Source organism: Drosophila arizonae, chromosome 3 (assembly GCF_054131065.1).
Source record: "Drosophila arizonae isolate 15081-1271.41 chromosome 3, UAZ_ARI_1.0, whole genome shotgun sequence".
Taxonomy (NCBI): Eukaryota; Metazoa; Arthropoda; class Insecta; order Diptera; family Drosophilidae; genus Drosophila; species Drosophila arizonae.
Genome location: NC_142923.1, coordinates 10,538,220 through 10,559,997, shown reverse-complemented (window position 1 = coordinate 10,559,997; position 21,778 = coordinate 10,538,220). Strand labels below are relative to the sequence as shown.

Sequence of the window (21,778 nt, the reverse complement as noted above, 5' to 3'; positions counted from 1 at the left end):
TGTAAATTCTATAAATATAAGAATTTTGAAATAGTTATTCCATATCAGGTGAAAAATAGAAGTATATATAAATATATTTTATTGCATGCCATTTCTAATTTTGCTATCATATATTAACCACCATTTGATTACATTTAAACATTGCTTGTTTTTTCGTAATCCCATACATATTAATAATAATTGTATCATATTTAATCCGTTAACAAACGCTTGACCACATAAATATTACTTTTTAAGTTCAAAAATCTTTAATAACTTTCGATATAATTCAACTTCAACTACACTTGTGAATATTATACTTCAAAAACTAATTAACTCAATTGCTGTTGTTCCTTGTATTAACTCGTTTTTGTCTTCTTCTTGCTCTTGTTTCATTTCATTTATTGATGTTTCAACGTTAAAAAAACATGCGCTATTTTGGGCGTTATTCGTTGTGTTTTCGATGTTTGGATGTTTATTGCTGTGATCACACATAAAAATATAAATTAAAAAAAAAAAAAAAAAAAAAAAAAAAACAACTGTAAACGGATTCTGTGTACACGTAATCCTACTTTCAAACATGATCCTGACAAATATCTGTTATATACATATATACACGTTGTGATGTTCGATGTACCAATTGGATACACTCCCTCAAAATCGTATCGTAATATAATATGATTGAATTGGATCATATTCAAAAATGTATTCACTTACTAATCAAAGGCCCACAAATTTCTGCAGATATTATCAATGCACAGTATACGGTAGAGACTCTGGTTATGGCCGTGTTGGCCGGCTCGATATTCTCGCTGCTGGTTGGCTTCTTTACGGGCTACTTCTGTGGCCGTCGCTGCCACAAGGATGAGGATGACAATCTGCCGTATCCAGATACGGAATACGAATACTTCGAGCAACGTCAAAATGTGAACAGGTGAGTGGCCATTGTTGTAATATTCGATTATGGCTAGCTAACTGCTCTCTTCGAATAGTTTCCCGTCGTCGTGCCGCATACAGCAGGAGCCGAAGCTGCTGCCACAGGTGGAGGAGGTGACGTATGCGGAGCCGGTGCTACTACCGCAGCCACCACCGCAGAACAAGATGCACTCGCCAAAGAATACCCTGCGCAAGCCACCCATGCACCAGATGCACCAGGGCCCCAACTCGGAGACACTCTTCCAGTTCCAACCAGACGGCTATAATACCCAGCAGACATATCGCGGACGGGACAACTTTGGTACACTGCGTTCGCATCAGGTGATGGTGAGTCCCAGCATCCAATGAGATGAAAGGCAGCTTCAATTTTAGAGCAACATTCATTCATTCATTCCTTTTCTACTTGCAGGGCGACAACTATAGACGCGGCGATGGCTTTTCGACCACGCGCAGCGTCAAGAAGGTTAGTTCCACATTTCGTAGTGCCTGTTGTAAGCGTTTGACTACGTTTCATCCATTTATATATATTTTGATTTGATTTTGATTTTCATTGTATACTGATCTCTAATATCTCTAATCGTATCCATTGAGCTCTATTTGATGTTGTTGACATTTTGACATTTAGTATATATACTTAAACGAATCCTTGTGGTGCGCTTGTATTTGATTGAACTCTCACTCAATCGTCGATTGGTGTATTTCTTAGACTCACTTTTCAACTTGTTGTGCGTGTCTCCATCTCTCTCTGTAACTATCTATCTTACTATCTATCTGTGTGTATGGGTGTGTGGGTGAATGTCTATATATATATATATTGTATCTGTATATATGTATGTCTGTTTGTGTGTACTCTAGTACTTAAATCGTATTCACTCTTTGGATAAAAAGCTGTTCACATCACCAGCAGCCATTTGTCATTCTATTCTGTTGATTTTCATTTTCAAGTCTTGCAATATATTTTATTACTCACATCCTAGCCGCATGCTTATGTACTTTAAATGTTTCATTTACTGAGTGTCTATTATCATGTTCATGCCTTTACTTATATATAGAAAATATTATTGATAAAAATCTATAAATAGTTAATTTGCCGAAAATGCTTTAAAATTCAAATTTCAATATTTATTTTTTATTATTTTTAATAAATGTAGTAAAAAGAACAATCAAAAAATTTAATTTAAATTTTAAATATATATTTTTAACAAAAATGAATTTTTAATTTTTTTTTTTTTTTATAAAGTTTTTTTTTTATAAAAAAGTTTCTTTCCTTTCTATATACTATATACATATGTAAAGAATATATAAAAAATGTTTAATTTACTCGTTAATTTTACTTCATATAAATCTTTATAGAATGTTAAGCTATTTGATGCAATTATTTCATTTCCGATCGTATTATCATTGTTTGATATTTTAAATATTTTTAATTTTATATTTTGTGTAAGCAAAACCATATATTCTAATAATAGAATAATAAAATAGTATAACTCAAATATAAATCGAACACAATCATCCCATTCATTTAGATATTTATATACATATATGTATCTAGTTGTGCATATCTAACTTGGTTCGAGTCCATTAGCCCATTTGCATGCCCATGAATATCAAACGTATGTTCATATTCTCTCTCCATATACTACATATATAAATCATGTACATTGTTCCATAATTCTGATTCTCAGCTTAAAGTTGTCTGGGGTTTGTTTATTGTACGAATTATTGTTTGATTTCGCTGACGTTATAGAAATACACCAATCTATCGACATGGGCGATTGCGATTCTTTTGCAGGCGTCTCTCTAAGCATTTTGTATAGTTGAATCTTTTCTGCTCTAAGACATATTCTACTCTAAGCTCTAAACTCTATTGCTGAACTACTTTTCCACATACAAAAAATACTTAACACGCTGAGGCTATCTAACGATGATGGCTGATGGCCGATCAACTGTCAAATGTGGACAACACCAAGCAACCAAAATACCAAAACTCTATCTATCTTTTCTTCTTCTTCCCTTTTTCATTAGGTTTACCTTTGAGACGGGAGTGGGGCGGCTGAAACCAGTCAGGGACTAATTACCCAAAATATGGTAAATACTCAAGAATAAGTAAAGCAAATTTTAGTTAACTTTTGCTTTGTTTTCAATTATTGGAAATTGTTGAATTTATCTTATTATTTATTGTCTTTCGTTATAAATTTTAATTTAATATATTTTTTATTTGTTTATTGATACGGCTGACAAAATTTACTCAATAGCTGCAGTGTGGATACCCTCGATTGCGAGATCAACTGAAATTCGAAACTCAAAAGTAATTTGCAAAAACAGATTTTGCTCCAAATTTTGTTGAATGATTTTCTCTGCAATTCGGTTTGATCACCTCTAAATCTTCTCTTTTTCTCTATTTCAACTTATATCTTATACACCCAGCACAGTTTAATCGAAATTTGATTCTTTCTCATGAGTAAACTGTAAATTACGTTATGGAATGCAATGTCTTCATTTTTTGATTTTTGAAACAGACCGCGAAACATTAAATTGTACTTATCTCAGACAAAAACAAGAAATTCTGAACCAGCTCATAGACCTCGCCCAGTCAGTCAGCCAGCCCGCGCCCAGCTCGACGCTTCGTTGCCATTTGCCAGCGGAAGGGTTACAATTTCTGTGAAATCGTTAATCGATCGACCATATATCGATGATCGATTATCGATCTTTCGTATGCCTGCGTCTCTGCGTGTTTGAGCTGTGTATGCCTGTTGTGCTCTCTCTGTCTCTCTCTCTCTCTCGCTCTGTAACCCAATCCCTATCCACACATGCCTAATCTGGCAACCCTCGAACTCCTCTTCTGCATGGGCGTTCCAGCACTTTGCGTATTAGCGATAAACTACACTCGATCCAAAACGATAAACCAATTAGCCAAAGAATGTGTGTGCATTTGAATCTAGATACGTAAATATTCACAATATGATTATGATAAATGTATTTGTAATACTTCTAATATACCATCTAATACAATTACCCACACAGAAACATAGAACTACTCGTAATACTCACTCAATGTAATGCTATAAAATTTTTTCAGTTTATTGCTTGCAAATTACAATTACATATGAACTTTTATTTAGGTTATACGTCAAGTAAATCAAAGATCAGAAGCCTTAAAAACATTCAAAAATTTTCTAAGTTGTGTCATTTGACCTGATATAAGAACTGAGCATTGAATCTTAACTGCTTGATGCTATTTGATTTCGATCTTTGAAGCATTTTGTTTTATTTTCGTTAGCCAAATCAAATAACACATTTCTTCTTTTTAAATTTTAATTTCGATTTCACTAAGAGTAAAGTGCAAGTTTCTCAAGTTTTCTTTCGTAAGAAATACAATTTACAATACAAAAGGAAAAAATATAAAACGATTGTATATCACCACTCCTAGGCTGTAAGCAACACAAACACACGAAACAGAAGTCTTGGTCGCGCAAGAAGACAGCCGCCCCGTCATGGTATTGGTAAGTTTTTCTGTTCCACTTTACTGTTTTCAGTTTCGAATCGTAAAATACGCACACACACACACAAACACACACGAATATTAAAGTAATAAATCGAACAAATTAGAATTGAATTCGTCCATTTTCAATATCCTTCATAACTTCTAAACTGTCAATATCTCTCTGTCTCTATATGTAACTCTCTCTCTCTCTCTTTCACTTTTTCTGTCTGTTTTGCTGTCTCTCTCTATGTATTGATGAACAAAATTAATTTTTGATTTAAGTAATAGTTTGTTTTGTTATTACACATTTTAAATGCCAAATTTTTTTATAAACAATAGTTTATTTAGTAACTTTTTTTAAACATAATATTTGTTATTTTCCTTAAAAATATAAATACACAAAAATTGTTAAAAACTAAAAATGAACTAAATATTAAGTGACTGTATATAACTTTTTTATTTTTCATTTATTTCTATGTATTTATAATACATATATATTCTTATTATTAATTTATTATCTAAGTGTGTATGTGTGTGCGTGTCTGTATATTTGTGCATGTTGCAACAGACTCAATGTTATGTAAAAAGTACTTAAAATAGATTTGAGAAAAAAAAAAAAAAATATGTCAACAGTATTCGCAGTAAATATGTATTTTTCTATGTATTTATGTAGACTTATTTGCCTTGAATATATCTCTATTTGTGTTGTTGCAACATGTACTTGCTCATGTGTCTGTCTATATATGTGTGTGTGCAAGCGTGTGTGTGTGTATTAACTTTGCATAAGCACTCTCAACACCTGACCAATGAACTCAATTGACCTGCTGTTCCTTTCTATTTCTTGTTTTTTTTCGTTTTGTTCGTTTCTGATATTGCAGTAACTCAGCACCGTTCAAATAGCCCGCAGCAGCAGCAGCAACAACAACAGCAGCCGCACTCCAGCTCCGGCTCATCGCCCGTAATGTCGAACAGCAGTTCCAGTCCAGCTCCCCCATCGAGCAGTCCCAGTCCGCAGGAGAGCCCCAAGAACTGCAGCTACATTTACCGTGATTGATTGATATGTAACACCAAATCGATGCCACTCATCCAGGCGTTGCCCACGCCCACGCCTACGCCCACACCAACGCCAACGCCCACACAACCAATGCACCATCAACAACAACAAGAGCATCATCCGCAGCAGCAGCAGCAACAACAACAACATCAGCTGGCCAGCAGCAAACAGTTAGCCAAGTCTATGCCAGTCACGCCCATACAGCCGCAATCGCCCACAGATCCAACGGCCGCCCATTTCATGCTGATGCCCCGTTCGCCCTCATACGAGCTGTACGAGCCGCGCCCCGCACGTTTTCGGCATGCCCACTCGGATGCGACATTCCATATGCCACCCTATGATGGCGATGATGGCGACGACGACGACGAGGACGAGGATGACTTGGATGACGGCGATGTGGACACCTCATCGCTGGCCATGATTACGCCGCCGCCGCCCTATGACACGCCGCAGCTAGCGCTAGCTACCGCCTCTGCACCACCATTGCCACCGCCGCGCCGATTCCGTTTTGGGAATCGCGAGCTGTTCAGCATGAGCCCAGGCACGCCCAAGTCCAATGCCATTACGCCCACAAAGCTCAGTGCCGCTGCGGCGGCCATGTTTGCGACGCCGCAGATGGCGCAGCTGAACCGCAAGTGGGCCCATCTGCAGCGCAAGCGTCGACGGCGCAACAGCAGCAACGGCGATTCTAAGGAACTGGATAAGCTCGTTCTGCAGTCCGTCGACTGGGATGAGAATGAGATGTATTAGCGGCAAAAGCGTCAATCGATTAAAATGCCCAACTCCAAACTAAACTTGTAGCAATCTTAGCATATACAAATATAGATATATACATACATATATGTATATATAAACATACATATAACTTGCATATATAGCTCACAAATCGTATCGATAATATGTGAAATTTGTACTTTCTGTAAATTATATTAGCCTGCGATACACACACACATTTATACACACATTCATATACATAGACAAAAGCAAACACACAAATTTTATAGCCATAGAAAGTTTGGAGTTTATACATATATAATTTTTGCCAATTTTAGATGCGACTTTACATTAAGATTACCAAATGCAAAAGCATTCTTATAATAAAAGCGAAGGAATAATAGTAAAGCCAATCGATGAATCGATGCGTGTGGGCAATTATATATAGATGAGGATTGTCTTTGGCGTATATAGTAATCGATTTCCATGTCCAATATGCAAACTGATGTGCATTCTTATTGGATTCTGTTGTAATTAATTTAAATTCTGTTTAGTAATTAAAAAAAAAAAAACAATTACAAATATATATTTTTTAATTTAGCAAATTTATTCAATTTATTTATTTGTTAAATTATATAAAAAAAAATTATATTTTTGATCAATTTGTTTATTTTAATAATTCGATTTTGAGTTTAGTAATTATTTAAATTATTTAGTGGATCTTCTGGGACAATCCTCGGGGCGAATGACATGAAATTGCTTACTAGATAATCGGGCATGGCTTAGTTATATATACATTATATATATATATATATATATATTTGCATACGTATATAGTACAGTTACAGTTGAGAAAGTTTTTTTTTGTTTTGATTATGCTATAAGGCATATGTATGTATGTATGTAGATGCATACCTATAGTATGTGGGATATTCGCGCATTCACCCAACTAAACTTAGTCGCAATAAAGTGAATAGTTTGCATTTTTTGAAATTATTAAAGATTTATGATACATATTTATATATACACAAGCAGCAGTAAAAAACAACATTGAGGATTATACACTGTATTTATACATAGTTATATTAACATATATGCATGCATACACGAAGAGCTGCTAATTATACGACTATGGATAAGTGTGAGTAGTCATCAGCAGGAAGATTTGTTGTCAAGCTAAACTCAAGAACTACGAAGACAAGTAAAATTATTGTTAATTGATATACACTCACACACATTCACACAAACGGAAAGATTTGCAGATATACTCGTAAATTATTGAACTTGTACATTTTTGAATGATATAGAACGCGAAAGAGCTAGGGATTTTCAATAAAATTTGTAAATAATATTGAAATGCGTGAAACATTGCGTATTTAACATAACAAAAGTCACCCATATTCAAATCTTACAAAATTATTATACAGAACATAACATTTTTTGCATTTAAAACAAGAACAAACAAACCGAAAAAAATAGTAAAAATATACAAAAAAGAAAATGAAAAAAAAAAAAAACGAAACGCTTATCGATTTATAAATAAGAAACATACCAAAATAGTAAAGGAGAAACAGAAAAAGTAAAAGTGAAAGCAAACAAAAATTAGTTTTATATATATAAGATATACTCAGTGCATACTACATACATACAAATATTTAATCAAAATTGTTGCTCCTGTTTTTGCTTTGTCACGTTTGTTTACCTTGACTCTTGATAACGATTACAATCTACATATGTACATAGAAACTGAATTGTGCATTTCTTTTTCAATCAAGATATACGCAAGCTTTAAAGGAACTGCCAACAGCTTAAATTTCACAACAGACAAAACGAGCGTTGCTTATAACTTTATTAAAAACCTATATAAATACATATACATATATATATAGTTATATATAGAGATATGTATAGGGCTAACAGTAGTTGACTTTCTAAACACACGATACCTACTATCAAATAGCAAAGCGAAATAACTTGGCAGGAACCAACTTTGTTTGTCCTATGAAATCTCAGATACTCGACGTACGTGTTATCGGTCAATTTGATTTGCAGCCTTACGCTATTCGCTCTCTCAATTGCATGCAAGTACTACAGTGCTTACCAGCAATTGATCTAACCATAACGAAACTTGTATAAAATGTATAGCCATTGAACGCAATACGATTAGTGAAATGTATAACTGTACATATGTGCGATATATGTGCCATAAATAGGGAAGGAAAAGGACGGAAACGATGATACCCCATTTTGCTAACGAATAATGCATTATTCTATTCCAGATTTATACACCTGCTTTTGATCTGATTTTACATTACGAACTCAAAGAAAAACCCCTTTTTCGATGATACTATACACAAAGTTTGTTCTTTATAACAAATAAGACAGAGAATCTACTTTTCTTTCTGATTTGCATTTCTGTTATAATACAGTTTTTAATAAAGTGATCGATCAAAAGATATTGAAAAGCATAACGTAACATTAGCTATAGAGACTTTACAACTATACTAGAATATGAAATCGAAATTTTTGCAAATCTTCAAGAGTAGGTCGTTGGCTGAATTGCAAAGTGAAACACGTTTCTCTTTCATAGTATAAGCCAATCGAATAAGAAAAGATATTTTGTATAAAGCTTAAAAAAAAAACTTCAAGACAACAAACAAAAAGGAAAAAAAAGAAACTATAAAGTAAATATTAACATAACGTTCTGTATTGCATATATGATGAACGGAAATAAAGCGTAGTAATATCTAAATCAAAGCAAATGTATAAAGAATGAACAAAAAAAAAGAAAACAAAAACAGATAAATATATACGATATACAAGTTAAATTAGAGTAAACTGAATAGAAAGTATGTAATTCTAAAGGAGAATAAAACATTTATTTATTTGGCGCAATTTACACATTTCTAGAGCCAAAGACACGTTTATAAGTTAAAAATAAATATATAATATGATTAGAGTGCATTTATAATTTGCTTAAGCTTCATTTTTTATGTATATACAACAATTTTTTAAAATATATTTTAAATTTTTTGTTACAATAAAAAAATATACAAAAATTGATCAAATTAAATATTTTTAGTTTTTTTTTTACTATTTTTTTTTTTTTTTTGCAGTTTATTTGATATCAAGTGTCGACTACATCAAAAGCAATACAAAACAAGTAACATACGAAAAAAGTAAAAATTATTTATTAAAAAACAACAAAAACAACAACAAGGACAACAGAAATTATATAATAGCAGATCATAGATTTGAAGGAAACGTAGAATACATAACATGCTAATAGAGAACTCAACTAAAAATCTAGAACTACATTTATATAGCATTGCATACGAGTAAATACTACATTCAAGTATATATACATACATCTATATATATACTGAAAAATTAAATCAGATCATTAACTTTTATACACTTTACATTTACATACCACTTACAAATAGTTATTACTGGCTTATAGAGTATGACGAGTATTGTAATTAAGATTCAAGCTACAATTAAAAAAGGTTTTACAGAGTATGCCTGCAGAACAGCAAGAATAGTCAGATGAGGAGCAGTCAAAATTATTGATTATACACAGACACACATAGATGATGCATATAAATTACCTATAAGTACATACATAAATTAAAATTACAAAAATACTTTAGAAGACAAATTGTCTCCAAATGCTTTTAAACGAACAAAACAAACATGAATAAAAAAAAAAAATATTTTACTAGCAACACGAATTAATTTGTGAAGAATTTCAGAAAATGCAAAACTTGTGAGACAAATGCCATGAAGTACTAATCGTATAACAGATCGTATAACAGTTATTAGATAAACATAAAGACATGTAACATGGATAGCAGAACGTAACTCAAGCAACTTTTTAGGTATGCAGCAAATGCTAATTATGATATTTAATACCAATGATAATGATAATGATAATGATTACGATTACGATAATGAGGCATACGTTAATGTTAAGCAAAGATTTTTAACTTTCTCCAGATAAGATAAAAATTGATATTTGCCATGTATGTTATGTATGAAACAACAGCAACAAATACTACGTATAGCAACTTAGCGAGAGAAAACATAAGGAAAGATAATGAAGATTAACATTACTAGTAACAAACTACAAAACATACACACTCAAGTTTTCATTTAACATTAAAAAACGATATATATTCAAGTGCTTCTTACATAAAATAACACACCCATATATATATATATATATGTATATATATATGCATATACATTAAAAAGTATAGTATATTATTAACAGGCATTAAATTATTAACGAAACAAAAAAACATTCAAAAATCAACAAAGAATTAACAACTAATTAGAATTAAGCATTATATTTACCATATATTATTTATGAGCATGAAAGCGAACTAATGTAGATTCAAATGCCTAAATCGTTTTAAAATTAGTCTATGCCGAACCGTGGCTCCGGCTCCGGCTCCGGCTCGAGTTCCGGTTCCGGTTCGGCGTTCGGTTCGCGTGTCTTGCATTTAGCTGCGACACGAAGCGTTTGGTTTTTTAATTTGTAAGTAGCCCGCTATTAACTTGCAGCGTAATCGTTGCATTTTACTCAAAACACTTGCGAGAAATCAATTTATATAATTATGTTAAGATTTTATAACGCAATAAATCTAAACTATATATAAACACAATATACACTCACAAACACGCATATATATATGTAAATATATATACATATATGAGACTCTGTAAATAATTGAAACATAATATATTGAACAAAAAATGATCAAATAAATAATCTTTCATTCGAAGAAAAGAAAAACACAACACAAAATCGATTTTCTCTATAAAAATAAATACATATACATATATATATATAGATATATATATGTATATATTGGCCAAAACACATACACCCCTTCACACACACACACACACCCACACACAATGCAGAAATAGTTAAAAGTATGTTATGCGTTCTTTGGCGTTTACAAAAATGTAAAATACATTTCAATTTGAAATTGAATTTGAATTTAAATTTAAATTGTTGAAAATGTAGCGCAAAAAAAAAAAAAAAAAAAACAAAAACAAAAAAAGCAAACAAACAAAAATAATAACAAATAAAAGCGAAAGAGTAAGCCATAATAACAATATGAGTATATATAGCATATACCTAAAACAAAATAAATATTTAATCAAATAAGTTACGATACGTAGTTTGAACAGAACTCACAGAACGGTACTTCCAAGCAACTATAGAGCTACACAAACACACACTTACTTTCTCGATACCCTCTCTGCCGCATACCTATCATACATATATAACGCATAATAGGTATGTCAACGACGATCTTTGGATTTTCTATATGTTTTAGTTTGGATAACCCTGAAGGTTTATTTCTTATTACTTTTGAGCCCGTCAGAAGTATTACTTAGTTTAACCAAGCGCTTCAGAAGACATAAGCTATAAAGTAATTTTCAAAACAATTTCTTATAATTATTACATAAAATATATATAAAAAAATAAAAAAAAAACAAATGTTAGTAAAAGACTGAGCTACAAATAAAAAAAAATATCAATAATTAAAAGAAAACATCTATTAACATGAGGTAAATTTGAAAGAAGCAAACGGTTAAAAAACAGAATTTTTCCCAATTATTTTTGTTTATTTGTTTGCTTTGTTTTAAACTTAATATATAATTTTGAACTACATATATCTATCTCTATTGTAAGATATGTTAACATGCAATTATTTGTTAAGAAGTTCCTAAACGTATTGCATTTAAGTGAAATCAATATTTATCAAGTTTTATAGATCTACCGAATTACAAAACAATGGGACTTCTGCATTTCTTTATTGACAATTTATTTGAATAATTATGTGTATTTATAGCATATATGAAAATGTATGTCAAATTACGCACAAGTTTCGTCAGAGAAGAAAACACATTTATGGCTTAGAGATCATTGACGACGATCAGAACATGAGAACCTTGTACCCCAATATACGTAATGCAGTTGAAGTTTACAAATATTTTACATATATCGTTTTCCGATTCTTATCACTATTATCATTATTATTATATTACTTTCGATCCACCGTCTGCGCGCACTTAGGGCATATACAAGATCTATATAAAGCAAATACCTAAATACAAAATATATACATTCATACTACATACAAATGCTTTTAGCTTTCCTAGTCCTCTGATTTAAAAAAGAAACAAAAAACAAAAACAAAACATACTCGTACATAAGTGCGATTACCTACATTAATACATCCATACATAGTTGTCGAAGAGAGCGATTGTTCAAGCTTAATCGCAAAACCAAATGCAATCTGACCCAAAAAGTAACAATGTCAAAGTAAAAAAAAAAAATAAATAAAAAATAAAATCATTTGATTAAATCATCAAATCAGCATAAAAATGAAACAGAGAAAGAAATAACAAATTGAAAACGAGGAAGGGAATCAGAACGAATATTTGACTACGCAGAGGCATGATTAAGCAAATGAATGAAACATTTACAATTAACAGCATCTAAATAAATATTGAAGAAGAAGCAGAGGCAGAAGAACAGCGCATTCAAGTGTTAAATTCAAAAGCGAGACACAAAACAAATTTAACACAATATTATTAAAAAATTATTATATTGTACTATTATAACTGAAATATTTAGATGAAATGACGATTCTTAATTATAACATATTATTATAGAAACATACTGAAACAACAAGAACAAAAAATGATAAATGAACCGAAAACGATTATTAAATGAAAATATAGAGAATATTATATTATGAAACAAATTACTATTTAAATATTTATTATTTAATTAAGTTCAGTGGCAAAACTCGGATCAACGCCAACTTGGAAGTAAGTATGAAAACTAACTAAATAACATCTTGAATATTAACAAATATTTATATAAAATTGATTTTAAGTAATAGATTATCATAGATATATAACATCCCCCATAGAGAAGTGAATCATGACAGAAAATTATTTGATTTCTTCGTAATGCTCTTCTTGGCATTTTATTCTAGCCAAAAGTTTTGTGTAGTGCAGCACCACTATCTTTATGAACAGAACTATATATAGAACATGTATATATCCCTATATATATGCCTAATGTCAATTTTCTAGGAGTACTAACCTATCAGAAATCTGCCTTGAAATTAACTTTGTAAACAGCTATGAGCCTTGGAATGTGATTTATAGCTTCGTTTCATTCAAAATCTTTTGAATGTGTGTTTGAAATCATCTCATTTGAAGCTGATGCCTCTCAAAAATTAATTAATACAAATTCCGGCCTAGGGCATCTGCAGCATACTTTGGGGTAAAATGAATTGAATACAAATTTCTTAGAAAATTATGATTAGTAAATTGTGCAAGTTGAAAACAAGGAATAGGCAATCGTTTAGTAAAGTTGCGATAACCCCGGATCAACTGTAGACTCTGTAGTCTCTGGCACTTCCAGATAATCGACTGCGGCGAATCTGGCGCAGTGCAGCAACAACAACAACAACAGCAATGACAACTACACAATGAATTGTCATCAAGACGAGATTAAGGCTGGCGACATCAAGAACGAGAACTAGAACTACTTAGAACTATGCCTCTATTTGTATCTCCCCATTCATTATGTGTGTGTGTGTGTGTGTGCTTGTGCTTGTTTGTATTGATGAGTCGAGTAACTTGCGATTAGGTTTGAACTTTTGATTTCCGACTGTCTGCCATTATGTTCAAAATCAGTATCAACTTAGCCACCAGGGAGTTCAGAACATGGATCTGCCTACTGGGAGGAGTCGTCTGCTCTGGCAGCTACTACTGCTGCTGGTGTTGGGCGCTTGCCACGCCCAGTTCGATGAGGTACATGACGAGAGTGAAAGAGAAGCTTGGCTCCAGGGTGTGTTCACGCCGCAGCCTTTGCGGGTGGCACCCTGGCAGCTGGAGCCAGTTACACCGCCTCCGCCACCGCCGCCAAGTGGCGGAGTGCATGTGCCCGGTGTGGGTCAGGTGTTTGGTCAGCGTGGCTATAAGTTCATTAAGAACCGACCAGTCGATGCGTTCTTGGGCATACGCTATGCCCTGGTGAACAGTGGCCTCGGGCGTTTCCAGGCAGCCAGAGCGGCGCCCTACCAGCCGATCATCAATGCAACCCAATCGAGCCCCAACTGTGCCCAGTTCCCGGAAGTGCAGCGCCTACAGTTGACAGAGTCGCGCGGCGAGAACGTCGACGATTGCCTTACTCTGGATATCTACGCGCCCGCCGGCGGACGCGAGCTGCCCGTCCTGGTCTTTGTGCACGGCGAGATGTTGTTCGACGGCGGCGCGGAGGAGGCGCAGCCCGACTACTTGCTCGAACACGACGTGATCCTGGTCTCCATCAACTATCGACTGGCGCCATTCGGCTTTCTGGCGGCGCTCACCGAGGAGCTGCCCGGCAATGTGGCTTTGTCGGATCTGCAGCAGGCACTCGAATGGGTGCAGCGCAACATTCGTTACTTCGGCGGCGCCAGCAGCCAAATTACGGTCGTTGGGCAGGCAGGCGGTGCCACGCTGGCCCACGCGCTCAGCCTGAGCCCCAAGACGCAGCACTTGTTCCAGCAGCTCATTCTGCAGTCGGGCACTGCCTTGAATCCCTATCTGATCGACGAAAGGCCACTGGACACGCTGGCCACCTTCGCCCAGCTCGCTCGCTGCCCCAGCGCTGGCCGCAACCTCAGCCCGCTCTACGAATGCCTGAGTCGCCTGCGCACATCCCAGTTGGCCAGCATCTTTCAGCAGCTGTTGGAGCAGAACGAGCCACGCGGCCTCAGCTTCTTGGGCGGCTTCAAGCTGGTGGTGGGAGACTCCCTTGGCTACCTACCTGAGCATCCGGCGGCGCTTGTCGCCAGCAACAGCGCCAACAATACGTTAAAGCCCGCTATTATCGGTGCCACCAAGGATGCCAGCGCCTTTATAGTGTCCCGTAAGTGGTTCAGATTCCGAGAGGAAGTCCTTAATACACACCTGTTCAATCAATTCCCACCTTTTGTTCAACAGGCTTCTACGATCAAATACAGCGCTTGCAGTCGCAAAATATCAGCGATTACATCAATGTGGTGCTGCGGCACACCGCCCCGCCTCAGCAGCATAAGATATGGCACGACTTGGCTGTTCGCGAGATCTTTACGCCAGAGCAGTTGCGTTATGTAACCGCTCGCAGCGTGTCGCAGGGCTTGGTGGAGTTGAGCAATCTCATATTGTATCGGGCGCCCGTTGTCTACTCGATTCGTTCGTCCTACAAGAAGAACCCCACCTATCTGTACACCTTCGACTATCGCGGCGAGTATCATCGCTTTGCCCACTTTGGCAATCCGCTGCCGTTCGGCGTGGATGCCTCGCTGAGTGACGACTCCGTCTATCTGTTTCCCTACCCGAAGGATGCTAGCAATTTGAATCCCGAGGATAAGTCGCTAGCCCGCGCCGTAGTTGCCATGTGGGTGAGCTTTGCACAGACTGGCATTCCGAATCCGAACCCCAACGTATGGCCCAAGGCGTCATCGGAGTATGGCCCATTTTTGCGCTTTACCAATTCGCGGCAAAGCATTTTGGAGCTAGACCAGCACTTTGGCGAGAGCATCAATGTGCCTAACATATATGCCCAGTACTTCAACACCACCAACACCAGCACCACCACAACCACCACAACAACAACCAGACGTCCGTATTACCCCGCGCAGCCTTACAGGCCACCCCAGCAGCCCGAGTACAGACCACCACAACAGCCTTACAGACCTCCCCAGCTGCCCGAGTACAGACCACCCCAGCAGCCCGAATACAGACCACCAGCCTTTAACGACTACTACGCCAGGGAACAGGAGGTGCGCAGGCAACAGTTGCTGCGTGAGCAGGAGGAGCGGGAGCTGAAGCTACGTGAGCAACAGGAGCGAGAACAGCAACAGCAGGAGGCGCTCTTACGCGAAGAAGAGGAACGCCAACGAGAAGAGCAGCAACGCCAAGCAGAACTGCAGCGAGAGAAACTGCTGCGAGAGCAATTCGAGCGAGAGCAGCGACAACGTGAGGAGCAGGAGCGCGAGAACGCGGCTAGGCAAGATGTTGAGGAAGACAACGAGGATGAACGAGAGCTGCAGCAGCGCGAGTACGAGCTAAGGCAACAGCAAGAGCGAGAGCAGGAACGCGAGCAACAGCCACAGTTGGTGCCCATTGACTCGGAGGAGCAACGTCTGCAGCAGGAGCGCGAGGAACAGGAGCGGGCACAGGAGGAACGCGATCAGGAGTCACGAGAGCAACATGAACGCGAGCAGCAGCAACGCGAGCAACTGGAGCGAGAACAACAAGAGCGAGAACAGCAAGGACGAGGCGAACAGACATTCCCTGCGGATGATGAAAATCCGCCAGAGCCAAGTGCCTATCCGACCTACGAGGATTATGTCAAAGCCTACACGAGCTGGGTAGAGGAGCTCAACAATCGCTACAACCCAGAGGACTTTGCAAGTGCTGAGCAGGAGGCATCGCCTGACGACGCGCCTCTCAACGATCCCTATGCCCAGCCAGACGAAGAGCCTCTGTACTCCGATAACACTCCACGACGAATTAAACTCATGCGCAGATATCAGCGATTTAGTACCTAAATATAAATATAGAAAGTAATCACTGCCCTATTTCATTTCGATTTGTTAGCGTATATCAACAGATATTTTCAATTTTCATTTCAATAAATAAATTTATTTGCTGCTTTTTAACTGGTAAACCTGGCCGTTTTATTGTTGCATGGTGATAACAGACCTTAACGCCGGGGCAACAGACCCCAAGGTTATGTAACGATATTTGGCATAGTGCATTTTTTTAAGCGTCGCCTTTAAAAAAGGAATTTTCAGAAAAAAAAAATATTTTTTTATTGACAAAAATTATTTATTGCTTTCTAAACTAACATAGTTCGACTTATTTAAATCTATCTTTCATCATCTTTTTAGATTAAAGAATATAGGAACACACTATATAGGAACATTTATGTTGTGCATGTCAATATCTTGACTTGATAATATGCCATTAATGATAATGATATTATTGGTTAGCTACAAAAACTTTGTAATCTGAAAACATAGAGGATATTTGTTAGATTTTAAGTCCGTCTTGATAGAGTAATTTCAAATTACTCGAATGCCTGAGAGTTAGATTCTGATTCTGATTCTCTGAACGAAAAATGCAGACAAATAAATGAATGTATAAACAAATATTATTTAAATGAATGTATAATCTTGATTTGATTTTCCTACATACTTTTTAGATATTTTAGATATTTTAGAAAAGTTTATGTGAATTTAATTAATGTATTTTTCCTTTCTCTTGTATTCGATAATATTCTATGTATAAGGCTTAGCTCAACCGTGACGTACGCATTAATGATCGCTTCGATTATTAAGCTATAACCTTCGCCTATAATTAATTAATTTATGCACAAATATTTTACATGCTATAACAACGCTGGTTCAGATGAACTCTCTGCCAGATGGATAAATGTCATTGAACCCAAGTCCGAGCCGTTTAATGAGAGCGTCCAGGCCAGATCATTTCTATTTGCAAAGCCATATAGCAAAGTAAATACTTTCACCCACCGCAACGACTGAATAAGCTCAAGATAAAAACCAGTAGCATCCAATCCAACGACTTCAGTAAAATATTCAAATTAAAAAATCTAAAATTTAAATGGGAATTACCTCTGGCCCGCAGCTCTGAAAGTATAATTGAACCTAATCAATCCGATGCGAGGCGCCGACTTTCATTGTGCGTAAAACAAACAAACTGCCAATGCTCTAATGGTGATCCCCGACTCTGTCTGCTGTTTGCTTTTAGCTCTTGGCCAGCTAGTATTAATTTTCTGTTCGCAATTATATTGGGCCGCAGGGGCTCGAGATCGATCTGCCAAGATGGGTGAAAAATTTAATCGATCTGCGGCTTAACAAATTAGTTCAGTTTTTAATTAGAAGCGAACTTCGGAGAGAACCTAAAGACCATTAAGAAATTGCTGTCAAATTTCCCTTTTACTTTTGTTTGGATTCAATCAACGCCGCTGCAAGAAACCAGAGCAAACAAAGTCAACCACGAATTAATTGGTAGCCGAAATGCAAAATAATGGGACGACTACAGCAGCGCTACGTAGATGGGCATTGCTTCATTTCTATTTTTTTTATTTATTAATTTTTATTTTACTTTTTTGTTTTTGATTTATTTTAATCTTTCGTTTTCTATTTCGCATTCTACTTTTCGCATTCTGCTTCTTAATAGTATTCGCGCACCGGAGTGAAACTTTTACTGTGGTCAGGCAAAGCGATCGGACTAAAATCTAATCGCCCACTGCTGTCGAAGATCAGTTGAGTTTCGTACTTATGCGAGTGCTGTCGCATCTTGGCCAGCTTCCCAACATCCAAGATGCAGTTTTTGGCTCTGTGCGCGCTGATCGCATTCGGCGCAGTTCCCGAGGCAGAGGCACGAGTGCGCGGCCGGCTGTACGATGAGGAAAGGGATACTATTCTGGAGCTGCCCAAGCTGGGCGCCATTCAGGGCAAAATAGTGGAGACGGCGTGGACCAAGCGCGAGGTGTTGCAGTTCGTGGATGTCCGATATGCTGAGCCGCCGACGGGACAGCATCGCTTCAAGGTAATAGAGAGCGAGAGAGAGAGAGAGAGAGAGAGAGAGAGAGAGAGAGAGAGAGAATAAAAGACAGAGAGAGAGTGAGAGGAAGAAAGATGGAAGGAGTTAAGAGAGTAATTTAGAATAGAGTAATAGAATATCTGCCAATGTCAGAAAATATATGTAAGGGCTAGCGACGCTAAGAATTATTGAAATATCAGTTCCTCGAAGGTTTCTCAGTTTTTCGTAGTCGAGCAGTCTCGACTAGAGCTTTCTTACGTGCTTCATTGGTATTATTTTAATTAATTTAAATTTTGAAATAGTTTATAGTTTTTTACCATACAAGTGATTCCTACACAAGTTTTTTTGCGAAATGCTTTGAAGCATCTTCAAGTTTCTCTAGCGATCATAAATAATGCAAGATGTTGGGTACTACATATTTCGTTGTCTCAGCTCCATCCGCTCGACGAACATTTCACCCGAAACTCTAAGCCATTTATAAGCAGAGATAGACCAAACGAAAACATTCACCCAGCTCATTAATATTTATTTAAGCCCAGACCTAATCAGGGCTAACAGCTGCTGGTAACACCTAAAAGGGGCAAGAATCATTAAGATACGAATTTTCGCTTGATTGGTCGACAATAAATTCCGTACACTAATTAGGGCAACGTTTATTGTGTCCGTGGTAAGCCCATCAATCATCGGAATATAATTGTTGTGCTTCTTCCAGCCGCCACGTCCCGTTGAGCCCTGGGAAGATGTTATGGATGCGACAGCTGAGAAAATCGGCTGTCCGTCCGTCGTTTCGATGGACGCCCTGCAAAAGCTGGACGATGTCCTCGACGTGGAGGACTGCCTGACCATGACCATAACCACGCCGAACGTGACGGCCAGCCTGCCGGTGCTGGTCTACATACACGGCGAGTACCTCTACGAGGGCAGCAACTCGGAGGCGCCACCCCAGTATCTGCTGGAAAAGGATATAGTGCTGGTGACGCCACAGTATAGACTGGGACCATTCGGCTTCCTCTCGACCAAAACCGACGAGATACCCGGCAATGCCGGCGTGCTCGACATCTTCTTGGCCCTGCAATTCGTGAAGCACTTCATTAAGTATTTTGGCGGTGATCCGAGCCGCATCACGGTGGCCGGCCAGGTGGGTGGGGCGGCTATAGCGCATCTGCTCACGCTGTCGCCGATGGTGCAGCGCGGCCTGTTCAGTCAAGTGATCTATCATTCGGGCTCGGCCATTATGCCCATTTTCCTGGAGGACAATCCGCGCAAGCACGCCCAGGAGATCGCCCAGAAGGCCGACTGCCAGATGGTGACTGTGCGCGATCTCAACAAATGCCTAATGGAGCTGAGCGCCTTGGAGCTGTTGAATGCCTTTATGGAGCATGCGGTAGGTGAAATCTTTTGCTCCTCCAGCGAGCTTTACTCATGTCTTCTGCTCCACATACTAATTTATTGGCAGCTCGAGAAATCTGATCTGGGCATTGGTCATACCGGCGGCATTCAGTTCACAATTGGCGGTCCCAGCGGGGTGCTGCCCAAGCATCCATATGATCTCATGCTGGAGTCGAACTTCTCCTACCCCGCCATGGGTGGCTGTCCCAAGAATGCGGGCACACGTGTGCTCAATGAAATCGTGGAGAACGACTTTGAGGGCAAGATACCCGATGACGAATACAATACGTACGACTATATCGATCACGTCATACGCCAGGTGGTGGGCACCGACAAGACCATGCTGCTGACCAGCTTTGTTACCCACGACTTTTTCAACCGCCAGCTGCTCGAGAACGGAACCTTCGACACTCTGATTCCACGGCTAATTGATGTGAGTAGGAGTAGGAGTCGGTTAATACAATAATTGGTCTATTCTAAATGGATGTCTCTTCCAGGTGGCGGGCACCTTAAACCATAAGCTGCCCGTGCTGCTGGCGATGAACATGAACAACAAACACAATCCGGAGAACACGTTTCTCTATTCGTTCGACTATGCGGGCGAGTTCAATCGGTATCGCGACATGGACGAGGAGACGAACATGCAGAGCCCCTTCAAAGCTGGCGTTTCGCTCACCGACGAGGCGCTCTATCTGTTTCCCTATCCAGATCATGTGAAGCGCCTGAGCCCGCCCGATATGACGATGGCCCATCGCATGGTCGAGCTCTGGACAAACTTTATAATTACCGGCAATCCCCTGGGCTCCTATCGGTCCGGCTATTGGCCGCCCATGACCACGCTCTATGGTCCTTATATGAAGATCGACGAGACCCTGACCATTGGCGGCAACTACTTCACTGAGTTCTCGGCCACGCTGAAGGACGAGGAGCAGGGCCACAGTCTCATACGTGAGATTTACTACTTACGCAATCGAGCACATCGCAAGGTCCTCGGCCAGGCGCAGCGCAAGAAGCATGCGGCGAGTCTACTCAAAAAACTGGACGTACGAAAGAGTCTCGTCAAGCGCCCCAATCGCAACAAGATACGGCTCTAGGGTTCAGGCTACTAGACCAATTAGCTTACCAGTATTTCTAATAAGAGCTCGTACATAAATTATAATTATTTAATTGAATTTAATTTAAATTAAAGAAGTCGCGCTAGCTTTCCTATAATGCAATAATAATTAATGGATGAGTGGAGGGTAGAGTGGAGGAGTAGGTAGAGGGAAGAGTGCAGGGGAGGGTGGAGGGATGATTAAGGGAAGAGAGGAGAGGAGAATTGATGGGAGAGTGGAGGGGAGAGAATTTTATATATAATTTTTATTATAATATTATTTATTATAATACATTATATTAATTAAAATATTTATAGTCTTTGAGATATGTTAAATTATATAACATATACATATGTATATATATGGTTTACTTCCTTCTGTATTTTTACATTTTAACAAACCCATTTAACCTTCAACCTCGGTTTTCAATGGGTTCAGGGTATCAAAATTAAAGTCTTCGGCAGAGTTATTGATGTGCTTTAGTTA

At 37.8% G+C, this 21,778-nt stretch overlaps 4 protein-coding genes across 9 annotated transcripts in view; all 4 read left to right on the top strand.

Moving 5' to 3' along the window:
* Window positions 1-5,453, top strand: part of LOC108609655 (semaphorin 1a) — a 179,259-nt gene extending 173,806 nt beyond the window's left edge. The window contains exons 18-24 of one of the 6 annotated variants that reach the window (XR_016268901.1): window positions 706-913; window positions 972-1,242; window positions 1,325-1,378; window positions 2,941-3,003; window positions 3,171-3,223; window positions 4,346-4,418; window positions 5,278-5,336. Coding sequence is in view for 3 of the 6 variants with exons in the window: in XM_089463451.1 (XP_089319577.1) it covers window positions 706-913; window positions 972-1,242; window positions 1,325-1,378; window positions 4,346-4,418; window positions 5,278-5,453 (782 nt within the window). In the remaining 3 variants the exon portion in view is untranslated. Of the gene's footprint in view, window positions 1-705; window positions 914-971; window positions 1,243-1,324; window positions 1,379-2,940; window positions 3,004-3,170; window positions 3,224-4,345; window positions 4,419-5,277 lie in introns of all 6 variants that reach the window. The other 5 variants (XR_016268900.1, XR_016268902.1, XM_089463452.1 and 2 more) reach the window with 5 other exon arrangements.
* Window positions 5,454-5,474: 21 nt separating this feature from the next.
* LOC149269656 (uncharacterized) lies at window positions 5,475-12,961 on the top strand. The gene has a single exon (XM_089463459.1). It carries the CDS (start codon window positions 5,475-5,477, stop codon window positions 6,201-6,203), a length of 729 nt encoding a protein of 242 aa, XP_089319585.1. The 3' UTR covers window positions 6,204-12,961.
* Window positions 12,962-13,886: 925 nt separating this feature from the next.
* On the top strand, window positions 13,887-16,908 carry Glt (Glutactin). The gene is made up of 2 exons (XM_018003241.2): window positions 13,887-15,123; window positions 15,198-16,908. Exons 1-2 carry the CDS (start codon window positions 13,935-13,937, stop codon window positions 16,787-16,789), a joined length of 2,781 nt encoding a protein of 926 aa, XP_017858730.1. The 5' UTR covers window positions 13,887-13,934; the 3' UTR covers window positions 16,790-16,908.
* Window positions 16,909-17,025: 117 nt separating this feature from the next.
* On the top strand, window positions 17,026-21,707 carry LOC108610881 (glutactin). The gene is made up of 4 exons (XM_018003246.2): window positions 17,026-18,815; window positions 19,522-20,193; window positions 20,266-20,631; window positions 20,696-21,707. Exons 1-4 carry the CDS (start codon window positions 18,588-18,590, stop codon window positions 21,290-21,292), a joined length of 1,863 nt encoding a protein of 620 aa, XP_017858735.1. The 5' UTR covers window positions 17,026-18,587; the 3' UTR covers window positions 21,293-21,707.
* Window positions 21,708-21,778: the final 71 nt, after the last annotated feature.